Here is a 25,387-nt window from a genome sequence, read left to right as displayed (position 1 = left end):
TGACTAGACATCCAGTCTCTACCGCTGAAAAAATAACCACAGCATGATGCTGTCACCACCATGCTTCACAGTTGGGATGGTGCCTGGTTTCCTCCAGACGTGACGCTTCGCATTCAGGCCAAAGACTTCTATCTTGGTTTCGTCAGACCAGAGAATCTTGTTTCTCATTGTCTGAGAGTCCTTTAGGTGCCGTTTCGCAAAATCTGACAGGCTGTCATGTGCCTTCTACTGAGGAGTGGCTTCTGTCTGGCCACTCTACCATAAAGGCCTGATTGGTGGAGTGCTGCAGAGATGGTTGTCCTTCTGGAAGGTTCTCCCATCTCCACAGAGGAACTCTGGAGCTCTGTCAGAGTTACCATCGGGTTTCTTGGTCACCTCCCAGACTAAGGCCCTTCTCCCCCGATTGCTCAGTTTGGCCGGGCAGTCATCTCTACAAAGAGTCCTGGTGGTTCCAAACTTCTTCCATTAAAGACTGATGGAGGCCACTGTGTTCTTGGGGACCTTTAAAGCTTTTTTGGTACCCTTCCCCAGATCTGTGCCTAAGGACAGTCCTGTCTCGGAGCTCAACGGACAATCCTTCGACCTCATGGCTTGGTTTTTGCTCTGTCAACTGTGGGAACTTATATAGACAGGTGTGTGTCTTTCCAAATCATGTCCAATCAATTGAATTTACCACAGGTGGACTCCAATTTGTAGAAGCATCTCAAGGATGATCAATGGAAACAAGATGCACCTGAGCTCAATTTGGAGTCTCATAGCAAAGGGTCTGAATACTGATGTAAAGATATTTCTGTTTTACTAAATACATTTTCACAAAGTTTTAAACCTGTTTCTGCCTTGTCCTTATGGGTTGTTGTGTGCAGATTGATGATATGTTTGTATTTATTTAATCCATTGTAGAATAAGGCTGTAACGAATCACAATGTGGAAAAAGGCCAGGGGTCTGAATACTTCCCGAATGCACTGTACAAGTTGACTGGAGAGTAGGCTGCTCCTAGATGACATTGAGCCTCTTCTCTGGTCTCTCTCTCCTGGTGTTGGCCATGGTGTTCCTCTGGTTCTTCTCCTCTTCCACATAGCCTTGCTTCATGATACTGGTGATGTACAGGAACAACGTCTGTGGGACAACATGAAGGTCAACACATAAGACATGGAATAGACATCTACTGCTCTATTATAGGGTAAATACAGCAGTGGTTCCCAACCAGGGGTACTAGGACCCTGGGGGTACTGGGCCTATCCACAGGGGGTACATGAGAAGACTCATGAGACCATAGGCTTACTGATAAAATCCACATGAGGGGTTACTTCAGGTGTACTCTGGGCAGAGCAAAAATCAGTTGGTGGCACAGTAACCGAAAAAGGTTGGGAACCACTGGTATACAGTATACATGGCAGTCCTTTTGAGATGTCCGAATGAATTTTAGTTCAAAACTGAACATCTCTCTGTTGTCCCATTAACACAGCACAACATTGAATCAGGGCTTTCAGTTTTTCCCCTGGATGTTCCTAGTGCTCTTGTTAATGGAGACAAAAAGCTTAGAAAGCCTTTTACTTAGTGAATAACAACACAGAAAAATAAAACATCATACTGGCAACATGTTTTCAGCACAACTCTGCTGGATTACAAATGTGCCCTTATAGCTAAATGCCAAGCTGACAAAGGCTTGCAACTATGAACAAAATGCAAGGGCAAGGGCCTTAAACATCCTGGAGATAAAAGCCTGGGCTCAGCCTATTCAAGATATTACAGTATACACTGAACACAACATTCAACAATTTCAAACAATTTTAAAAAATCAGCCAATTGAAATAAATTCATTAGGCTCTCATCTATAGATTTCACATGACTGGGAATACAGATGTGCATCTGTTGGTCACAGATACAGTATCTTTAAAAAAGGTAGGGGCGTGGATCAGAAAACCAGTCAGTATCTGGTGTGACCATTTGCAACATGCAGCGTGACACATCTCCTCCGCATTGAGTTGATCAGGCTGTTGATTGTGGAGTGTTGTCCCACTCCTCTTCAATGGATATGTAAAGTTGCTAGACACACTGTCGTCTACGTCGATCCAGAGCATCCCAAACATGCTCAATGGGTGACATGTCTGGTGAGTATGCAGGCCATGGAAGAACTGGAACATTTTCACCTCCCAGAAATTGTGTACAGATCCTTGCAACATGAGGCCGTGCAATATCATGCTGAAACATGAGGTGATGGCGTTGGAAGAATGGCACGAAAATGGGCCTCAGGATCTCATTGCGGTATCTGAAATTGCCATCGATAAAATGCAATTGTGTTCGTTGTCCGTAGCATATGCCTGCCCATACCATAATCCCACCACCACCCTGGGGCACTCTGTTCACAACATTGACATCAGCAAACCGCTCACCCACACGATGCCATACATGCTGTCTGCCATCTGCCTGGTACAGTTGGAACCGGGATTCATCCGTAAAGAGCACACTTTTCCAGCGTGCCAGTGGTCATCGAAGGTGAGAATTTTCCCATTGAAGTCGGTTACGACGCCGAACTGTAGTCAGGTCAAGACCCTGGTGAGGATGATGAGCTGACGGATGAGCTTCCCTGAGACAGTTTGTGCAGAAATTCTTCAATTGTGCAAACCCACAGTTTCATCAGCTGTCCGAGTGGCTGGTCTCAGACGATCCTGGATGTGGAGGTCCTCGGCTGGCGTGGTTACACTTGGTCAGCAGTTTTGAGGCCGGTTGGACGTACTGTCAAATTCTCTAAAATGACGTGGCTTATGGTAGAGAAATTAACATTATGATTCTCTGAGAACAGCTCTGGTGGACATTCCTGCAGTCAGAATGCCAATTGCACTCTCCCTCAACTTGAGCCATCTGTGGCATTGTGTTGTGACAAAACACATTTTAAAATATCCTTTTATTGTTCCCAGCACAAGGTGCACCTGTGTAATGACCATGCTGCTTAATCAGCTTCTTGATATGTCACACCTGTCAGGTGAATGGATTATCTTTGCAAAGGAGAAATGCTCACTAACAGGGATGTAAACAAATTTGTGAACAACATTTGAGAGAAATAAGCTTTTTGTGCGTATGGAACATTTCTGGGATATTTTATTTCAGCTCATGAAACATGGGACCAACACTTTACCTGTTGAGTTTAGATTTTTGTTCAGTGTAATTGTGTTACTAAATTGTGTCTTTCTGTCTCTATTTCATTGGTTGAGACAAGAGCAAGTACAGTACAAGATTCAGACTCAAGTGCTAATTGAAATTCCAGAAGCATCATGTGGATGCATGGTCTATGTCTGAAGATGCCTATCTTGTATAATTTCATCCATCATTCCATAGCCTAAAGCTATTCAGGCCCAGGTGTTTTGTGCTAGGACCTTTCCTGATCCAAGGCTGTGTCTAGACTTGACAGTTCATACAGCTTTAGTATTCTGATCATAGTATTCTGATCATAGTATTCTGATCATAGAGTTCTGATCATAGAGTTCTGATCATAGAGTTCTGATCATAGTATTCTGATCATAGAGTTCTGATCATAGAGTTCTGATCATAGAGTTCTGATCATAGAGTTCTGATCATAGAGTTCTGATTATAGTATTCTGATTATAGTGTTCTGATCATAGAGTTCTGATCATGGTATTCCGAACGCATCATGCATCTACACCGACATTTAGATGTGTCTACCGGGTCCACAGTGTGATTCTTTATCCCCGCTCTATATTCAAATGCCAGAATGCATTCTACAAATGGTGGAATAGGCCAGATATGATAGTAACACAACAACAACTTATCAGTTTGTCAGAACTTAAAAGCTCCAACTGTTCCATCGATGTGGACTGTTTCCTAGCTAACGTTGAGTGTGAGGTTATTTTCCTGACAAAGCCCTCAACCTCTGTAATAGCCTACCAGCCAGCCAGAATGCATTTCAAATGGTGGAATAGGCCAGATATGATAGTAACACAACAACAACTTACAGTAGCTAAAGAGATTGCAAACGGGTTAGCCTAAAGAGATTGCAAACGGGTTAGCCTTACTCTAGCCAATCAAAAAAAATTATAATATGAGGCCAGCAAACATGTTCCTCACACGCTAGGAACATATTTCCTTCAATGTTATAATGAAAATGTGCTGTTCAGTCTCAAAAAACAAGTTTTTAGGAGACTTGTGCGAGGAGTGCTGATGACGCTTCCCACTGCAAGCAAGCAATGCAGATGTAGAAGCACGGTGGCTAGGAAAAACTCCATAGAAAGGCAGGAACTTACAAAGAAACCTAGAGACGAACCAGGCTCTGAGGGGTGGCCAGTCATCTTCTGGCTGGTGGAGATTATAAGAGTACATGGCCATTAAAGCCAGATCGATCTTCAAAATGTTCATAGACAACCAGCAGGGTCAAATAATAAATTCACACACATTGCATCCCTGACCACCTCCTGAAGTGGTCAGCTTGATCTGAACACAAACAGACCACAAAGCGACTTTTGTGCATCTAGACCCCGTCTTTTCAATGCGATCTTTGTATTCTGATAGCAGAAGTCGCATGTAAGTGTGTAGACACGACCACAGTGGTGTACATTTATGCAATTAGTGTGTTACATCTGGTAAATAGCTTACAAAGGTGACATTGTATGCCTATGAGACTAAGTGGTGAAACATTTTTCTCATAGTGAGTTGCAGTTGGTAAATGGATATGGAGAAAAGGAGATAGCTAAAGTAGATAACTGTGGGCCTACAACCATATTCACATCAGGGTTTAATAACGGGAACCGGGCTACGGAGAAACCTGTTTCCTGAGATAAATAATTGAGAGAAACCGGTCAATTATAATGAATTATTTCTATGAACAGTGTGATGTGAAATGAAGCTGTTAAATTATATGTCATGTTTAAATTTGGCTTCTCTACTACAGCCGTCTCTGATCTGCTGATCATCAACGCTCATTCCTTTACACTTCTGCTGTATGGCAAAGCTTCACTAAAAGAAATGCCACCGAGGTAGAATGCAAAATCTACAAGCGCACAACAACAACATGTTCCGGGGGTACGAGGAAGTGTAGGTTTGTTCTGACATGCAGACATGCCCCCAACATAGTGAGGTAAGTGGAGAGAGGGGGATTCAGCAGATAATTTGTTTAGCTTGCGCTACAGACGGCTATATCGGTCCGCTAATATAGGAACAGTGCACTGCTTTTGTGAGAACATTTGTTTATTTTTTGTTGTAATTATTCAGGGGGTTTGGCAGCACCCTCAGCACCCCTACATCCCACGGCTATGTTCAAAACTCCAAACTAGCTGGATTTGCAACATTGTTTCATTTCAAAAGCGAGCGCACAGCAGGTTTAGATTCAAGGGCAATTGATCAACCCCAGCACTGTATCTCTGCTACTATTTGCTCACATGTTTTTTATTTGACCTTTATTTAACTAGGCAAGTCAGTTAAGAACAAATTCTTATTTTCAATGACAGCCTAGGAACAGTGGTGTTAACTGCCTTGTTCGGGGGCAGAACGACAGATTTGTACCGTGTCAGCTCAGGGATTTGATCTTGCAACCTTTCGGTTACTAGTCCAATGCTCTAACCACTAGGCCACGCTGCCGCCCCGTTTAATAACGGAGAATCAGATGTTCCCTTTGACCAGGTCACCAGAATAAGCTGGTTATCATAAAGTAAAAACACAACCTTCCCTAATTCCCCCGATAGCCAGGTGCAAGGGGAGAGAATAAGAGCAAGGTGTCCGAGATCTTTCAGTCAAATGTAGGCTAAAACTAATCACATTTTCACTTGACTGTAATAACCTCATAATATTTCACCAGTTGGCCAACAGTGCTTCATAGGCCATACATTAAAGTAGGCTACATCAACGAAATAGTGTGGTGAGATGGAGAGAACTTACAACAATTTCAACAAGAAACCATTACATTAATGTGTATATTTATCCATTTACAGTGATATTTTATTATTTAACTAGGCAATTCAGTTAAGAACTAATTCTTATTTACGATAACCGCATACCCCAGCCAAACCCTAACCCGGACGACACTGGGCCAATTGTGCGCCGCCCTATGGGACTTGCAATCACAGCAGGTTGTGATACAGCCTAGAATTGAACTAGGGAATGTAGTGACACCACTACCACTGTGCCGCTTGGGAGCCCCGTATAATCATGCCTGATTTTTTCCACTGGCATTATATTAAATAGCACTTCCGGTTTGAACAGGAATACTGGGATGCCTGGTAATTTCTTGCAATTTTCTCGGGAAGGAAAATGTCTAGATTTTCAGGAAAATATTAAACCCTCATTCACAATTCACATTGCCTACAATTTATGTGTTCAATCCACTAGAGGTCCCTGTCATACTGTATGTCTTTCCTGTGCTATTTGAAAGTACAATATGCAGAAACTGCACCATTTCCTGGTAGCAAAAATTCTTAGTCCCCTAATTTCAGTTTATGTGACAAAACAAAAATGGTGTAAAGAATCATTGAACCGTCTAAACCGTTCTTTTCAATAACCCCAAAATATTGTATTTTCAGCTGTTTGAAGCTGGTGTACAAAATTGAAAGTAAAAGATGCAAAAACAAAATGTAAGAAATAGAACACATACCACTTCTTAGACTTTCTTTCACTGAGAATGTCATATAACTCACATTCTATGTGAATTTGGTCGAGTTGCCCAAAAAGTTACCCATTGCAGCATTAAATGATACTATTGCACTTTCAACAAGCACAGCTCTTCAGAGTATATACTTAACACTGTAGGACAGTGGGCGAATGGCACATGTATTCAGCAATCAACCAGTTTGAAATGTTTTCTGGGTGTATTGAACAGATTGCTTGGAGTCTTTTCCTACAGATGTGCTGAAAAGCAGGTTCCACAGGAGGTTAGTGGCACCTTAAATGGGGAAGACGGGCTCGTGGTAATGGCTAGAGTGGCAGAATGGTAACAAACTCATGGTTTGTATGTGTTTGATGCCATTCCATCTGCTCCGTGCCAGCCATTATTACGAGCCCGGAGCAGCCTCTACTGGTGTATTTTATTATTTTTTTTATTTTTTTATTTTACCTTTATTTTAGAAGGCAAGTCAGTTAAGAACAACTTCTTATTTTCAATGACGGCCTAGGAACAGTGGGTTAACTGCCTGTTCAGGGGCAGAACGACAGATACCTTGTACCTTGTCAGCTCGGGATTTGAACTTGCAAACTTCCGGTTACTAGTCCAACCACTAGGCTACCCTGCCGCCCTGATACTGGTGTATTCACTAGAAACCAAACGGAAGCAAACAGGTCGAAATGGGGAGGATATATTTACCACTATATTCTACAACTACACATGTCAATAACCATTGTTGCAATGCTACTGAATTACCCACAATCCAGTATAAATAGTTAGAAAAGAATTGTGTAATATTTCAAAAGGGCAATCTGGCACTCAAACAACCACAAAGCCGACACCCTGCTACTTTGTTGGGTAAACGGCTGAGAGATAGAGCAGAAGAAATGAGCTATGTATACAAGGACAGACGATCCATGCAATCAAAATTATAGTTTTAAACACTTAATTACATGTCATTTAATAGGATCTCTATGGTTTAAACCCATTCTAAAGCTATATTCTTCACAATTACATTGTTTACAAATTGAGTAAAGCAAGCTTATATTTTGGGTTCTGATGGGGTATGACAGTTGAACTAAGCCTATGAGGCATGAATATTCTATATTTTTTCAAGAATCAATGGCTAAATAAACTCTATTTAATTTAAAAGTCCAAAACTGCATGTCCCAATCCCAGATGGACCTTTTTAAGGCCTTATAAAGTAGTGTTTTAACCGTTAAATAGCTTCTCCACATAGATAAAGGAACAGACGGGCGGCTCATGGTCATCGTCACACCATGGTTGTTAGCTAGGATGGGAATGTTCCCATCAACTGTTTACCTTCCAAGCCTCCTCCACTTCTGAGGTCCAGTTGTCCTTCAGGATTGGCTGGACGGCTCGAATAAACTCTGCCCCCACGTACTGGAATAAAGCCAAAAGGACATAATTAGGGCCCTGGAAGGTCATAAATGTTTGATAAACAGAGAGCAATAGACTCAGAATTATCTGATGAGCCAACATCCAGCAAAATAGCAAGCCAGATTTTCCATTACGTTATCATGCCGTTATTATCTAGACAGAGAAGATTAAAGCTGGATGGATTGCAAGAAAATCTCCACACATCCCTAGTCCTGTGGTGATGATTGTTCTGTGAAAGTCCACGCTCTGTTGTTAAGCAACGGTAGTACTGGAACCGTATTTCCTAGTCATGGAATATTTTGAGTGCTGATCTAGGATTAGTTTTGCTTTTAAGATCCTAAAGGAACAAGATCACGTGGACAAGATTACATTAGCCAGAAAACCTACAGAGTAGGACAGACTGAACACCTACCATGTAGTACTTCGGAGGGGAGTTGTAACGATAGTGGCTTTTGCCCAGATCTAGGATCAGTTGGTCCAGTCGTTCCATCTGATTAAGTCTGGCCACGCTTTTCTCAATGAAGTGCATTATCCTTCAAGACATGGAACAAAACGCCATTGTCAGAGGTAGACAGGATCAGATGTAGAAAGGCAGACACTAACACAGTCGAACCGTGACATCGGTCAATGCAAAGTAGCAAGCTTCTGTGTTGTTAGCTAAAGGGAAATTTATGGAAGGGAGAATGAGACATCTGTTTACTTTTATGGCATTAGCAACTGATTGACTAGCGCAGACACTCATGTGTTTGTGTTCCTGAAGGCACCAAGTGTACCTCATGATAATGCTGGTCAGGTTAGATGCACCATGCTCTCCAGCAGTTACAACTAAACAGGTAAATACACAGTACACATGTCTAGGTTGTAAGATAAAGACTTGAATGTAGCTAGTTACATGCCCCCCTCCCCATGCTAGCACCATGCTTCAATTAACCGAGCTATCAGAAATATTTCATCAGAAGATCTCAAGGAACTCTTCAGTATCCATGCTACCAAGTCATAGTCTGAGTACTTTAGAATAGACAGTCAAGAAAAGAATAGATTTTCTACCTCAGTCAAAGAAAGAGACCAGAGAGCCTTTAAAAACATGTCATACTAAGAAGCAACTGAAGTTGACGCTGGAGGTAGCAAACATAGCTTTCATCAGTGTGTGTTTAGTCTAGAGGTCAACCGATAATGATTTTTCAACTCGGATACCGATTATTGGAGGGCCAAAAACCGCTGATACCGATTAATCGGACAATTTTGTGGGGGTTTATTTATTTGTAATAATGACAATTACAACAATACTGAATGAACACTTATTTTAACTTAATACAATACATCAATAAAATCAATTTAGCCTCAAATAAATAATAAAACATGTTCAATTTGGTTTAAATAATGCAAAAACAAAGTGTTGGAGAAGAAAGTAAAAGTGCAATATGTGCCATGTAAGAAAGCTAACGTTTAAGTTCCTTGCTCAGAACATATGAAAGCTGGTGGTTCCTTTTAACATGAGTTTTCAATATTCCCAGGTAAGAAGTTTTAGGTTGCAGTTATTATAGGAATTATAGGTCTATTTCTCTCTATAACATCTGTATTTCATATACCTTTGACTATTGGATGTTCTTATAGGCATTTTAGTATTGCCAGTGTAACAGTATAGCTTCCTTAGGTCATTAATATGGTCAAATCAGGAAACTATCATTTCAAAAACAAAACGTTTATTCTTTCAGTGAAATACGGAACCGTTCCGTATTTAACTAACAGGTGACATCCATAAGTCTAAATATTCCTGTTACATTGCACAACCTTCAATGTTATGTCATAATTACGTAAAATTCTGGCAAATTAGTTTGCAACGAGCCAGGCGGCCCAAACTGTTGCATTTACCCTGACTCTGTGCAATGAACGCAAGAGAAGTGGCACAATTTCCCCAGTTTAATATTGCCTGCTAACCTGGATTTATTTTAACTAAATATGCAGGTTTAATAAAATAAACTTCTGTGTATTGATTTTAAGAAAGGCATTGATGTTTATGGTTAGGTACATTCGTACAATGATTGTGCTTTTTTCGCAAATGCGCTTTTGTTAATTAAATCACCCCCCCGTTTGGCGAAGTTGGCTGTTAGGAATAAGTAGTCTTCACACAGTTCGCAACGAGCCAGGCGGCCCAAACTGCTGCATATACCCTGACTCTGTTGCACAGAAAGCAAGAGAAGTGACACAATTTTCCTAGTTAAAAGAAATTCATGTTAGCAGGCAATATTAACTAAATATGCAGGTTTAAAAATATATACTTGTGTTTTGATTTTAAGAAAGGGGTTGATGTTTATGGTTAGGTACACATTGGTGCAATGACAGTGCTTTTTTCACAAATGCGCTTGTTAAATCACCCATTTGGCGAAGTAGGCTATGATTCCTGAGGACCATGCCTCAGGACTACCTGACATGATGACTCCTTGCTGTCCCCAGTCCACCTGGCCGTGCTGCTGCTCCAGTTTCAACTGTTCTGCCTGTGATTATTATTATTTGACCATGCTGGTCATTTATGAACATTTGAACATCTTGGCCATGTTCTGTTATAATTCTCCACCCGGCACAGCCAGAAGAGGCCACCCCACATAGCCTGGTTCCTCTCAAGGTTTCTTCCTAGGTTTTGGCCTTTCTAGGGAGTTTTTCCTAGCCACCGTGCTTCTACACCTGCATTGCTTGCTGTTTGGGGTTTTAGGCTGGGTTTCTGTACAGCACTTTGAGATATCAGCTGATGTACGAAGGGCTATATAAATAAATTTGATTTGATTCAATGATAAATTAACAGGCACCGCATCGATTATATGCAACGCAGGACAAGCTAGATAAACTAGTAACATCATCAACCATGTGTAGTTAACTAGTGATTATGTTAAGATTGATTGTTTTTTATAAGATACATGTAATGCTAGCTAGCACCTTACCGTGGCTCCTTGCTGCACTCACATAACAGGTAGTCAGCCTGCTACGCAGTCTCCTCATGGAGTGCAATGTAATCGGTGTCCAAAAATGCTGATTACCGTTTGTTATGAAAACTTAAAATCGGCCATAATTAATCGGCCATTCCAATTAATCGGTCGACCTCTAGCTTAGTCACATTCCGAGGCACCCTGTTGCTGAATTAATAGCCACAACCCTCACTGCGGCTTAATTAGCTCCAGCGTTAGCATTGGCAACCATTTAATGCCTCGCGTAAGGTCAGCGCCATGAGCTTTAGAAGGCGAGGTGTGTTGTGGGTCGCTGTGAGGGAACGTAGACAACAGACACTGGGTTAAATGTCTCCTTTTTGCCAGGGCTGCAGCAGGTACAAGACAAGTGATATCAGTCCACTCACGTTCACCTCAAGAACAGGCATATTAAATTAGATTTAGATTAAAAGTTTAATAGTCACATGTACAGGGTTGCAGGTGTACTGTAATTACACGGTACAGTGAAAATCTCAGAGGGGGGAGCGTTGGGTATTAATATTCCAATTGTTCTGCCCGGGTTTATGAGGTATTGCACGAAACAAGTAATACAATTTGAGGAAACAAACAAACACGCACATATAATTTTTTGTTCGTACATCGTTGTATTATAAATGTGTGTGACTGTCCTTGTCTATCAGTGATTGTTGCTTGTCATGTCTTGTGTTGTTTGTGGACCCCAGAAGGAATAACTGCTGCCTCTGCAAAAGCTAATGGGGATCCCAATACACAATAAACAAACAAACAGCTGTGCTTCCTAGACCCAACCTTTTAATTTACTCTACAAAAAAAAAAAAATCTCTTGGTGCAACTCACCCCATCTCTGAATCTAGTTGGCTGTGTTGTCAATGTACCAAGACAATAAGAAATAAGGGGCCCACCGTCCTCACAGCTTCTACACTGCCGTCTCTGGATGTGCTCAGAGCTTATCTGGGAGCTGACAAGTGGGTGATGATGAGAGGGTGAGAGGAGGTAGAATGGCAGGAGGGAGAAAAGAGATAGGAGGTTGAGGGAGGAGGCGAAGGGTGTCACTGACCGTAGGCCGTGAGTTTGTAGCTCCTTGTTGTTCCGCAGCCTCTCCAGGTCTTCCACATCTCGGAACAGGAAGAAAACGTCTTTGCATTCTGGATGGGTCTCAAACAACCTGTTACCATGACAACGGACACTACTTGTGAGCACACTCGAGGTCGCGATTTAATAGATTCACAAACATTGCTCTGTAGGCTATTAAAACACAGTGGAGAAAATACAGATTTTGTTCTTTATGGGTTTCAAATGCACAACTGCTTTCAAATGCACAACTGCTTTGGAAGCGATGTCCAATCTATGTTTTATTGTTGGTTTAATCTATTTTATCATGTGGTTAATCTATGTTTTATGGGGTTCATCTGTTTTATCATGGGGTTAATCTGTTTTATCATGAGGCTAATCTATGTTTTATCATGAGGCTAATCTATGTTTTATCATGGGGCTAATCTATGTTTTATCATGGGCCTAATCTATGTTTTATCATGGGCGTAATCTATGTTTTATCATGGGGCTAATCTATGTTTTATCATGGGGCTAATATATGTTTTATCATGGGACTAATCTATGTTTTATCATGGGGCTAATCTATGTTGTATGGGGTTAATTTGTGTTTTATCAAGTGGTTAATAATAGTGAATAATAAAAATATACTGTGTGTGTGTGTATATATATAGAAGTATATATATATATATTGTTCTGTAACAATGACTATTGTAGCTGGAAAGGGGTGATTCTTTTTATGGAATATTTACATAGGAGTACAGAGGCCCATTATCAGCAACCATCCCTCCTGTGTTCCAATGGCACGTTGTGTTAGCTAATCCAAGTTTATCATTTTAAAAGGCTAATTAATCAATAGTAAACCCCTTTTGCAATTATGTTAGCACAGCTGAAAACTGTTGTTCTGATTAAAGAAGCAATAAAACTGGCCTTCTTTAGACCAGTTGAGCATCTGGAGCATCAGCATTTGTGGGTTCGATTACAGGCTCAAAATCTCCAGAAACAAAGAACTTTCTTCTAAAACTCATTAGCCTATTCTTGTTCTGAGAAATTAAGGCTATTCTATGTGAGAAGTTGCCAAGAAACTGAAGATCTCTACTCCCTTCACAGAACAGCGCAAACTGGCTCTAACCAGAATAGAAAGGGGAGTGGGAGGCCCCGGTGCACAACTGAGCAAGAAGACAAGTACATTAGAGTGTCTAGTTTTGAACTGGCAGCTTCATTAAATAGTACCCATAAAACACCAGTCTCAGCAACAACAGTAGAGGTGACTCCGGGATGCTGGCCTTCTAGGCAGAGTTCCTCTGTCCAGTGTCCGTGTTCTTTTGCCCATCGTAATCTTTTATTTTTATTGGCCAGTCTGAGATATGGCTTTTTCTTTGCAACTCTGCCTTAAAGGCTAGTGCCAAATGCTTACTTACTACAAGCCCTTAACCAACAATTCTTTAAGGAGTTTTAAGAAAAATGTGTTAAGTAAAAAATGTCAAATAAAAGTGACAAATGATGCTTTATACAGGGGGTACCGGTACAGAGTCAATGTGGAGGCTACATACAGGGGGTACCGGTACAGACTCAATGTGGAGGCTGTATATAGGGGGTACCGGTACAGAGTCAATGTGGAGGCTATATACAGGGGGTACCAGTACAGAGTCAATGTGGAGGCTATATACAGGGGGTACCAGTACAGAGTCAATGTGGAGGCTATATACAGGGGGTACCAGTACAGAGTCAATGTGGAGGCTATATACACAGGGGGTACCGGTACAGAGTCAATGTGGAGGCTATATACAGGGGGTACCAGTACAGAGTCAATGTGGAGGCTATATACAGGGGGTACCAGTACAGAGTCAATGTGGAGGCTATATACAGGGGGTACCAGTACAGAGTCAATGTGGAGGCTACATACAGGGGGTACCAGTACAGAGTCAATGTGGAGGCTATATACAGGGGGGTACAGAGTCAATGTGGAGGCTATATACAGGGGGTACCAGTACAGAGTCAATGTGGAGGCTATATACAGGGGGTACCAGTACAGAGTCCATGTGGAGGCTATATACACAGGGGTACCAGTACAGAGTCAATGTGGAGGCTATATACAGGGGTACCAGTACAGAGTCAATGTGGAGGCTATATACAGGGGGTACCAGTACAGAGTCAATGTGGAGGCTATATACAGGGGGTACCAGTACAGAGTCAATGTGGAGGCTACATACAGGGGGTACCAGTACAGAGTCAATGTGGAGGCTGTATATAGGGGGTACCGGTACAGAGTCAATGTGGAGGCTATATACAGGGGGTACCAGTACAGAGTCCATGTGGAGGCTATATACAGGGGGTACCAGTACAGAGTCAATGTGGAGGCTGTATATAGGGGGTACCGGTACAGAGTCAATGTGGAGGCTATATATAGGGGGTACCGGTACAGAGTCAATGTGGAGGCTATATACAGGGGGTACCAGTACAGAGTCAATGTGGAGGCTATATACAGGGGTACCAGTACAGAGTCAATGTGGAAGCTATATACAGGGGGTACCAGTACAGAATCAATGTGGAGGCTATATACAGGGGGTACCAGTACAGAGTCAATGTGGAGGCTATATACAGGGGGTACCAGTACAGAGTCAATGTGCAGGGGCACCGGTTAGTTGAGGTAATATGTACATTTACGTAAAGTTAAAGTGACTATGCATAGATAATAAACCGAGTAGCAGCAGCGTAAAAGAGGGGTCTGGGTAGCCCTTTGATTAGCTGTTCAGGAGTCTTATGGCTTTGGGGTAAAAGCTGTTTAGAAGCCTCTTGGATCTAGACTTGGTGCTCCTGTACCACTTGGCTGGAGTCTTTGACAATTTTTAGGGTCTTCCTCAGACACCGCCTGGTATAGAGGTACTGTATGGCAGGAAGCTTGGCCCCAGTGATGTACTGGGCCGTTCGCACTACCCTCTGTAGTGCCTTGCGGTCGAAGGCCAAGCAGTTGCCATTCCATGCAGTGATGCAACCAGTCAGGATGCTCTCAATGGTGCAGCTGTAGAACCTTTTGAGGATCTGAGGACCCAGGCCGAATCTTTTCAATCTCCTGACGGGGAATAGGCTAAGTCGTGCCCTCTTCATGACTGTCTTAGTGTGTTGGGACCATGATAGTTTGTTGGTGATGTGGACACCTAGGAACATGAAGCTCTCAACCTGCTCCACTACAGCCCTGTCGATGAGAATGGGGGTGTGCTCGGCCCTCTTTTTTCTGCAGTCCACAATCATCTCCTTTGTCTTGATCACGTTGAGGGAGAGGTTGTTGTCCTCCTCCCTATGGGCTGTCGCATCGTTGTCGGTGATCAGGCCTACCACTGTTGTGTTGTCAACAAACTTGATGATGTTGTTGGAGTCGTGCCTGGCCATTCTGTCATCAGTGAACAAGGAGTACAGGAGGGGACTGAGCACGCACCCCTGAGGGGCCCTGTGTTGAGGATCAGTGTGTGTGTTGTTACCTACCCTTACCACCTGGGGGCGGCCCATCAGGAAGTCCAGGATCCAGTTGCAGAGGGAGATGTTTAGTCCCAGAGTCCTTAGCTTAGTGATGAGCTTTGAGGGCACTATGGTGTTGAACGCTGAGCTATAGTCAATGACTAGCATTCTCACATAGGTGTTCCTTTTGTCCAGGTGGGAAAGGCAGAGTTGAGTGCAATGGAGATTGCATCATCTGTTGATATGTTGGGGCGGTATGCAAATTGGAGTGGGTCTAGGGTTTCTGGGATAATGGTGTTGATGTGAGCCATGACCAGCCTTTCAAAGCACTTCATGGCTACAGACGTGAGTGCTACGGGTCGGTAGTCATTTAGGCAGGTTACCTTAGTGTTCTTGGGCACAGGGACGAGTCATACAAGAGTGTCAAGGTAACCCTCCGCCCCCTATAACATTGATTAATCACATCAATTTAAATTGGGTTATGGGGTTGGGTACACTTGTCGATGGTTTTGGGAGGAAACGTCCACCACAAACCTCATTATTAAACTGCACTTTTTTAGTGTAGTTCAAACTCAAATGTAGCCTGGTCCAAGACTGGCCCTCAGTCTAGTTAAAATGTATTTCATATGGCAAGTCATGGTCTTTATATTCTACATATAATATTAAACACTTTTTTTTAAATAAAAAAGAAATGCTCCAAATATTGTGATCCTACACAATGTTGTTTGAAACACCAAATGGGCCAAAATGACACCCTCTTTTAAAAAAAAAAGCCCTCACAGTTTACTATTATTGGAGCTTCTGACTGACATTGCTCAGCATGAACTTGACCCTACACAATCTTTCCATTCTCCTTAAACTAGAATAGGCCTGATTGTGCTGAAGAAAAGGCCCTTGGGTAAATCTTCTCTCATTATAGAGAAGCCCTGCTGTGCTGCGCTGTGAGGGCTGAAGCTGTAAAGGCCATGGTGGGCTTACCACCACCTTTCCTCTGCTAATGAACTCAAGCACGCCCTTCAGACCAAGCACGTCCTTCACACCAAGCACGAGTCACATTTGTTTGGTTACAAGATTCCATAAATGCGTAACAAATGGCACTCTATTCCCTACGTAGTGCACTACTTTTGACAAATGGGGATCTGGTCCCTATAGGTAATAGGTCGCCATTTGGAACGCAACCCTAGGTGACTCATCCGGAGGTTCGTCTCATGATGATGGCAGAAGATCAGGTTAAGGTAAAAACAGATTGTTTCAAGTTCCTATTTTACACCTTTTTCCACTGACCTATTTATTCAAGTGTATTGATCTTCTGTTTATGTTTTCTTCCCAGCCAGCAGTTTTTGACAGGCAGCGTAACTGTTGATTACATTAAGGTTGAGATTTGTCTTTGGTGATATAATGACAATAGATGTAGCGAGGAACTTGGCTTGTCATGAATGAGTGATGAAGCTTAGTGCCTTGCTCTAACTGATCCCCTCATACACTCTGTATCTACGTTGTGGTATTTCTGAGGACCTCTTTCTATGTTTGCAGCACTGTCAAAGAGTTTGTTACATCACTTCTGTTTGATCAGCATCACACAGGCCCCGATGTGTACGTCAGAACTCAATTACCCAGTAACCCCACCTTTTTCTATTTTTGCGAGCCCTTTGCAAGTACTCAATATTTCCTACCACTGCCTCTCTGTTAACTCTGGCCTCGCAGATATCCAGGCTAACACCTCTCTTTTGCCCGCTTTTGGCTTAACACAATACAGCTCAATTTTGCAATTGTTCACTTTTCAGCTTGAGAGAAACTGTCATATCCAGTTTTCACTTTGTCATGCATTGATTGAAATGGAAGACGTAAGTGAAACTTTGACTTTCACATATAGCCCATGTTACTTTTGGTTACCCATCTTTGATTGGCTTCACCTATTACTTTTTGGGGGGTGGGGAGAAAGAGCTGGTGTGAAAGTTGATAAGAGTTAGGCATATCACAGGTAAAGTTAGTTTACGCAAAGTGGAAAAAGAGAAGGCAGCAAGAGTGAGCTGGTATATGTCCCTGGCTGCAGGAAATAGGGTACCACATTTCACTGTTTTCCGATAAAACATATAGAGAGATGCATAAGATAGATGGTTAGTTGCAATTCAAAGTGGTAAATATGATGTAAATAGTCCTGCAGCCAACCTTACATTGCCTGTGTGTGTGTAGCAAGCACTTCAGTGACGATGCATGGGAACAAGATCATCTGAAATGATGGGGACAGAAAAGCGATGGATGTGAAGATGCAGCTGTTACTACTGTATTTCGATGGACTGGATCTGGCGCAGTGCCAAAACAAAGGCACGTGTTTGAGAAGAGAACGTGACAAAGCAAGCTTAGCCTGATCCTTGAAGTTCGAGGTGTTCTTGTAGACATATAGGCCTAAGTGATCTACAAGCTAGCGTATGTGCCTTATCTATTTATGACAGGGGGATTGAGGAGACAATAGACATTGTGTCACCATACATTGCAGAATAGGACAGGTTAAAGAACAGGTTAAATAATTTAAGCCTTGATGATTGAGACATGGATTGCACAGAAGGTTGGTGGCACGTTAATTGGGGTGGACGGGCTCGTGGTAATGGCTGGAGCGGAATCAGTGGAATGGTATCAAATACATTAAATACGTGGTTTCCATGTGTTTGATGCCATTCCATTTGCTCTGTTCCGGTAATGATTAATAGCTGTTCTCCTGTCAGCAACCACCTGTGAGATTGTGTACTGTATGTGTGCCATTCAGAGGGTGAATGGGCAACACAAGAGATTGAAGTGCCTTTGAATGGCGCACCGGTTTGAGTCTGTCAAGAACTGCAACGCTTCTGTGTTTTTCACACTCAACAGTTTCCTGTGTATGTCAAGAATGGTCCTCCACCCAAAGGACACCTTGTAGAGTCCACGCCCTGATGAATTTAAGCTGTTCTGAGGGCAAAAGGGGGTGCAACTCAATGTTAGGAAGGTGTTCCTAATGTTTTGTACACTCAGTGTAAACCCAGTAATGCTCATAGAGGTTTATGGTATACGATCATTCAATAAAGTAAAGTTGAGCTATTTACGCATTGGATAACTGTCCATTTTTCCCAAGGTTGCATCTCTAATTAGTTTATGGAATACAGATTGTTTTTCTTCTTCACGACACCAGAGTTTATGTGGGCAGAAAAATCCCCTGTGCTTGTAAAACCAAACTAACTGCTCCTCATCACTATGTTGCTCCATTGCTGTAAGAATTGTAGTAACGCATTCGAATTCTCTGCAGCACAAACATTTATCTGTCGGCACTGGAGTGCATCTGCCACAGCTGCACCACCATTCCGTGTTGATCCTGGGGATGGGTTGGGGCTGTGGTCCAGCTGCTGCAGCGGCTTTGAAAGCCTAGAGAGGCCTCAATTTGCCTCAATTCTTGGTCTGAATACTCAGGCTCAAATAAATACGGTTCGACGATAACTTCGGAGTAGTTTTCTTCATCTTCATCACTCGCGAGTATTTGGTCGTCAGACATGGTTTTTAGGTTGTTATTTACTTTGTAGAACTAATGGGTAACGCTGTCTTCACATCTCCGCTGAAAAAGAGTTACATCTGTGAATAAGGGAAGAATGTGCCGTTTCTACGTAGCAGGGATTCCCCCGAGAGGGCCCATGCTCAGTTATTACCCATCTCCACGACTGCGGCATTCGGCTACATAAAATAATGATAGTTGCCAACAAGAACGTTCCGGATTTCAGAGATACAGCAATTTAAACTTGAGCTATTTTTCAGCTGAAAACCGGATGTGGGAACTCCGCTCAGGACTTTGTCTTATGACTGCTACGTTCGGTTATAAATTCACTGGCAACGAAGAAGAGCGAGGCCTGTATCCAACGACGTCACAAGTCACGTGACCCGTTTTTGCATCTGTTTTCGTACAGCACTACAGGGAGAGATGAAGAGAGGGCAAACTCCACTGAACTAGTTTCAATTTATTGAATCACTTGAGATTTTCTGGATGAACAGTGTTTTTTTTCATTCACACCTGTTTTGGTGTCCCTGTGAAGATTTGACTTAAAACCACACTGGGAGTCTCACTTTGAGTTGCTAAATTTGATTCCTATTACATCTAAGACTAGAACGGTAAGTCATTTTGAATCTTCAATACATCACCTATACTGTCTGACATCAATGGATATCAGTACTTTTCAAAGTTTGAGAAATGGGATTTCTCAAAAAAGCTAAAGCCATTTTTTTCCACTTCGCCCTCTCACTCATAATATTGTCCAATGTACCACATCTCAAGACAGTAGCCGAAATGACCATCTTTATTGCCGCGTGTTGTCAGCCGGCAACCCACCAACCAACCAATCTTTCAAGCTGCAATCTCTCAAGCTCTCTCTCTCATAAAACGTCCAATTCTCAACGTTCTGCAGTACACCTCTACCCCTCTATAGAATCCAGTATACACAAACACCACAACCCCCAATGTGTGGATGGATGGCTGTGTGATGTATAGCATGACACTTACCTATGGGTACATCACACTGGTGCCAAAACGGGCAGTGGTGGCAGACCCCATGCCACAGCTGACAGCTCGGTCCACAGACAGAGCCCATTAAAGGCCTAACTGATATGGCGAGGGCCACTGATAAATAGCCTGTTAAAGCCTTATCAGCACAGCCTACGTGTTTGGGGTTTAAATGGGCCTCAGAAGAAGTTTATTGGTTGCGTTCTCTGTCCCTTTTTTGCATTGATTGACTCATTAGGAACAGACAGACTATGTCCTGAATGGCACCCTCGTCCAGACATAGTGCACTACTTTTGTCCAGAGCACTTGATAAAGAATAGGGTGCCATTTGGGATACAAACAGACCTATGGTAAATGCTGAAAGTTAGAGAAAAGGGAGTGAAGATTTGCATATCAATGTTGTTGTTTTTTTAAAGAGGGGGAGTGGGTTAGTTCTATTTTTAGTGGTACTTCAGTAGGGAGGGAGGTAGATTTCGGTTTGAGGATTGAAATTGGTTGTATTATGAAGACAGAGATCATGGTTTAAATGATAGGTTGGTTGCCACTGACAACGTGACAATGTAATACAGTCGAGATTTGCATTGTGATGTTGGACTTTGCCATCAAATATTTTGAAACGGACAATATGAATGAGAATATTCTGTTTGTGAACATGAAGGTATATAGATGTTAAATGTACTTGTTTAATTTCGATTAAAGGAAGGGAGATTTATCTGTATAAATATCAAACCAGTAAAACAAAAAATGCACTTGATTTGCAAAACTTTTATAAACCATAATGTATCTCAGATAAGGAGTGCTGATCCAGGATCAGGTCACTGCTGTCCATGTGATCTTATTCATTATGATCAAAAAGTTCTAATGGGTCCCAGATCATCAGTCTACCCTGAGTAGCTTTATAAATATGGGCCCAGGAAAACTCAGAAGGTAGCCACCAATTATTTGATTAGAATGTATTTTGATGCTTGGCTCCTGCAATAAACAATATATTTTTGCATTTATTCCATCATAACTGAAGATAATATTTGCATACCCTGAGCTATTGTAAACAGGCACCTACTGTAGGTATTTTAAACATAGGGGCAACATAGGTGTTGGTAGAGAGGTAAGATCTACACCTGTTGTATTCAGTGCATGTCACAAATAACATCTGGTTTTGTTTTAAATGAAGCTAACACCTACATTTATATGGAATTTTACCCCACCTTCTGTAAGACATAAGCATGTTCTTATTTGAGCATGATAAATGAATCTTTTCCATGCATCATGGCATTCAATCCATAATTCAATGGGATGCCACCAGTTAGACGGTGATTTTTTGGATAACAAGACACTAGCACCATCTGAATATCACCTTTGACCCCAGGCCAAAGGTCAATAACCATGGTCAATTCTGACAGGTGCGGGGCAGTGGAGCATAGTAAAAATGAAATTGTATGTTGCCTTTAAGTTCTATTTTCAAATGTCCTCAGTGACAACTAAAATATATATTTGTTTATCTACACTACATGACCAAAAGTATGTGGACAACTGCTCGTTGACCATCTCATTCCAAAATCATGGGCATTAATATGGAGTTGGTCCCCACTTTGCTGCTATAACAGCCTCCACTCTTCTGGGAAGGCTTTCCACTAGATGTTGGAACATTGCTGTGGGGACTTGCTTCCATTCAGCCACAAGAGTATTAGTGAGGTCGGGCACTGATGTTGGGTGATTAGGCCTGGCTTGCAGTCGCCGTTTCAATTCATCCCAAAGGTTTCTGATGGGGTTGAGCAGCCTAGTCAAGTTTTTCCACACTGATCTCGACAAACAATTTCTTTATGAACCTCACATTGTGCACAAGAGCATTGTCATGCTGAAACAGGAAAGGACCTTCCCCAAACTGTTGACACAAAGTTGGAAGCACAGAATCGTCTAGAATGTCATTATATGCTGTAACGATTAGATTTTTCTTCACTGCAACTAAGGAGCCTGAACCATGAAAAACAGGCCCAGACCACTATTCCTCCTCTACCAGTTGGCACTATGCATTGGGGCTGGTAGCGTTTTCCTGGCATCCGCCAAACCCAGATTCATCCATCAGACTGCCAGATGGTGATGCATGATTCATCACTCCAGAGAACACATTTCCACTGCTACAGAGTCCACTTGTGGCAAGCTTTACACCACTCCAGCCGACGCTTGGCTTTGAGCATGGTGATCTTAGGCTTGTGTGCAGCTGCTCGGCCATGGAAACCAATTTCCTGAAGCTCGCGACGAACAGTTCTTGTGCTGATGTTGTTTCCAGAGGCAATTTGGAACTCGGTAGTAAGTGTTGCAACCGAGGACAGAAGATTTGTACGCGCTTCAGAACTCGGCGGTCCCGTTCTGTGAGCTTGTGTGGCCTACCACTTCGTGGCTGAGCTGTTGTTGCTCCTAGACGATTCACTTCACAATAACAGCACTTACAGATGACCGGGGCAGCTCTAGCAGTGCAGAAATTTTACGAACTGACTTGTTGGAAAGATGGCATCCTATGACAGTGCCACGTTGAAAGTAACTGAGCTCTTCAGTTTGTGCCATTCTGCTGCCAATGTTTGTCTATGGAGTTTGCATGGCTGTGTGCTCGATTTTAGACTCCTGTCAGCAACGAGTGTGGCTGAAATAGCCAAATCCACTAATTTGAGGGGGTGTCCACTTACTTTCTGCAATGTAGAGTAATTATATTTTTTTATTAAAACAACAATAAAATACAATTTAACAAAAGACTCAATTAAGGCAGTTATAATTTTTAAAAAACATAACAATACATTCATTACAGAATTCACAACACACTACACTGTGTGCCCTAAGGCCCATACTACCACATATCTACAACACAAAATCCAGGTTTACGTGTGTGTATAGTGTGTATGTTATCATGTGGGTATAGTGCGTATTATCATGTGTGTGTGTGTGTGTTTACATAACAACCACTCCTGGACCGGACTCCAAAACCAAGCCATTGATGAACAGTACTGATTCAGTTTCCTCGTGGCAGTCTGCACCGGTCTGACTGTTCAATGCCCCATATACTGAGCATTCTTTTTGGAGCAAGAATTGAATATTCTAGTTTAAATTGAAAAGAAATTAAAGGATCAATTGTTGTCTTACATATCAGTTTATAACCCCGATGCCAATCATGCCTTGTTATTGGGACATAAAAAAATCTGTTCACAACTATCTCTTTATGCGGCATACACTCTTTATGCGACAAAATAAATGATATCTAGAACCTAAAAGGGTTCTTCGGCTGTCACCATAGGAGAACAATTTGAATAACCCTTTATGGTTCCGGGTAAAAACACTTTTGGTTTCAGGTAGAACTATTTTGGGTTCTATAAAGAACTTTTTCCACAGAGGGTTCTACATGAAACTGAAAATGGTTCTACCTGGAACCAAAAATGGTTCTACTATGGAGACGGCCGAAGAACCGTTTTGGAACCCTTTTTGGTTCTACCTGGAACCAAAAAGGGTTCTACTACGGGGACTATTTGTTCTATTTGGAACCCTTTTTTCTAAGACTGTAGGCCTAGTTGTCAAACCTTTTAAGTGAGTGAACATGATACATTTTATGATTTAGGAAATATTGGTCATTGTAAGCCATTTAAAATGTGTTATTGGCTGCAGACAAACTAGTTAATTTCTTTCTCTTGTAAGTAATTGCCTCTTCTGTTGGCAGAGGTGAGATGAGTCGGTTGTAATTTTGTATTGCCATACTTCTCCATACACCTTGATGAATTGCTTGTGTAACATTTTACGGTAGTTGTTTACAATGTCATTCATAAAGATGCTACCTTCCTTACACATTCTCTGCAACGAAATTGGTTTATCCTCTATCAGTACATTGGAGTTATTAGCCATATATTTGCTGTTATATATATTCTGCCTCTTCCGGAGGATAACGTTTGAATTGTAGGCAACTCTGTATGGCTTAATTTAAAAAGGATACCTTAAACAGAGTTCCACTGTCAATAGTTTTGTGTTCGTTTAAAGGTTGTGTGGACATGTAAGACTATTTCTCTATCCATGTATTTCATTAGACAGGGCTATGGTTGAAAATGATGTAGGCTATATAAATATAGGTCATAGGCTTCTAACATGGAAAATGTGACCAAAACACAAACGTTTGTGGAGGGCGTTGTATTACCATTGTATAAGATCATATACAATCACTTGATTTAATTTTGACAAGACTATACGTTCTAATACAATCACCAGTGAAGTGACACATTTGCTGTGTCCACTCATGTTCATGACAAAACAGTTAAATTACCTAGTAGAAGAGGGTTAGATTTCATGACTTGAATTAATCGAATCAATGTTTGACATTCGATTTAGTGCAATTTCTTAAAACCTATGGAAACCAATTTAGCCCGTAGGCTACAGTTTAAATGTACTCACCCAACGAACATAATAATGCCAACTTTCGCGATGTTCTCTTGGATGACTTTCCACGTCTCTTTGATTATCTCCCTGTGCTCGTCAGTTAGATGCACAATGGGAACATCGTCAATCACGTCCCCGACTTGTTTTGGTACCAAGCCTGATATTGCGCACCCCATCTCCAGGAAAAAAAAACTAAACAATGACAAACGCGTGAAATTACATTCAAATAAGTAGGAACCTTTTCAAATGATCACATTAAGTCGTGAAACCTCACATTTTACAGAAAGTACATGTTTTGCGCGTGGAGGGTCCTTTGATCATGGATTGAGTCCACTATCTGCGCGTCAGGCAGAACGCACTGACGACTGTCAAACAGAGTTCTGGAGATGTACTGTATGTAGGCTTTAGACTATTGGCGCCGATGGGAGGGAGGGCATATCATTAGCTCTTTTGCTGCGCCATCCAACTCATAGTCTACTAAAGACCCTCCATTTACGATAGGCCTACTTGAACTTGAAATATAATGACCCAAATAACTCATAAAAGCAGGTATGTAAATGAGAGCTGAGTGTGGGGGGAGTATAGCTTAGTGTTTTTATTTTTTTTCCACACAGCTCTTTTGAAAAACATTTTATTCATTTGTGTAGTGAGGTGCAAAATCACTCAAAACGGTAGACACGCACACACGCACACACAGTCTTGTATAACACACACAGCTTCATCATTATTAATTGAGCCACACATCCTTAATATTCCCTTGAGGCGAGTGTAACATCAGATTTGGCATGTCACTATCATGGGACTTGGGACACGTCAATGGAAAAAACAATAAGGACTTAACCCACACGCAGCCGAGTCAGAGGAAGCAGAGGCAAATCAGTAATTAACTGACATATTTTCTAACGCTAACATAACATGGTAGCACTTCATTTCCAAATCAAAATCAAAATTGATTTATGATAAAAACAGAGGTCTATAAAAAGTGCTGCTTTCAC

The 25,387-nt window shown here is 41.9% G+C and overlaps 1 protein-coding gene across 1 annotated transcript; it reads right to left on the bottom strand.

Annotated features, from left to right (window-relative positions):
- Positions 1 to 746: 746 nt before the first annotated feature.
- On the bottom strand, positions 747 to 24,780 carry LOC112249912 (neuroglobin). Its single transcript, XM_024419643.2, has 5 exons — positions 24,408 to 24,780; positions 12,021 to 12,128; positions 8,419 to 8,539; positions 7,929 to 8,009; positions 747 to 1,117 (listed from the first exon to the last, which is right to left on the bottom strand). The coding sequence occupies exons 1-5, from the start codon at positions 24,566 to 24,568 to the stop codon at positions 995 to 997; spliced, it is 594 nt and encodes a 197-aa protein (XP_024275411.1). The 5' UTR covers positions 24,569 to 24,780; the 3' UTR covers positions 747 to 994.
- Positions 24,781 to 25,387: the final 607 nt, after the last annotated feature.

This window comes from Oncorhynchus tshawytscha, linkage group LG05 (genome assembly GCF_018296145.1).
Source record: "Oncorhynchus tshawytscha isolate Ot180627B linkage group LG05, Otsh_v2.0, whole genome shotgun sequence".
NCBI classification, from domain to species: Eukaryota; Metazoa; Chordata; class Actinopteri; order Salmoniformes; family Salmonidae; genus Oncorhynchus; species Oncorhynchus tshawytscha.
Note: the sequence above shows the minus strand (reverse complement) of the source record. Positions and strands in the feature narration are given on the sequence as shown.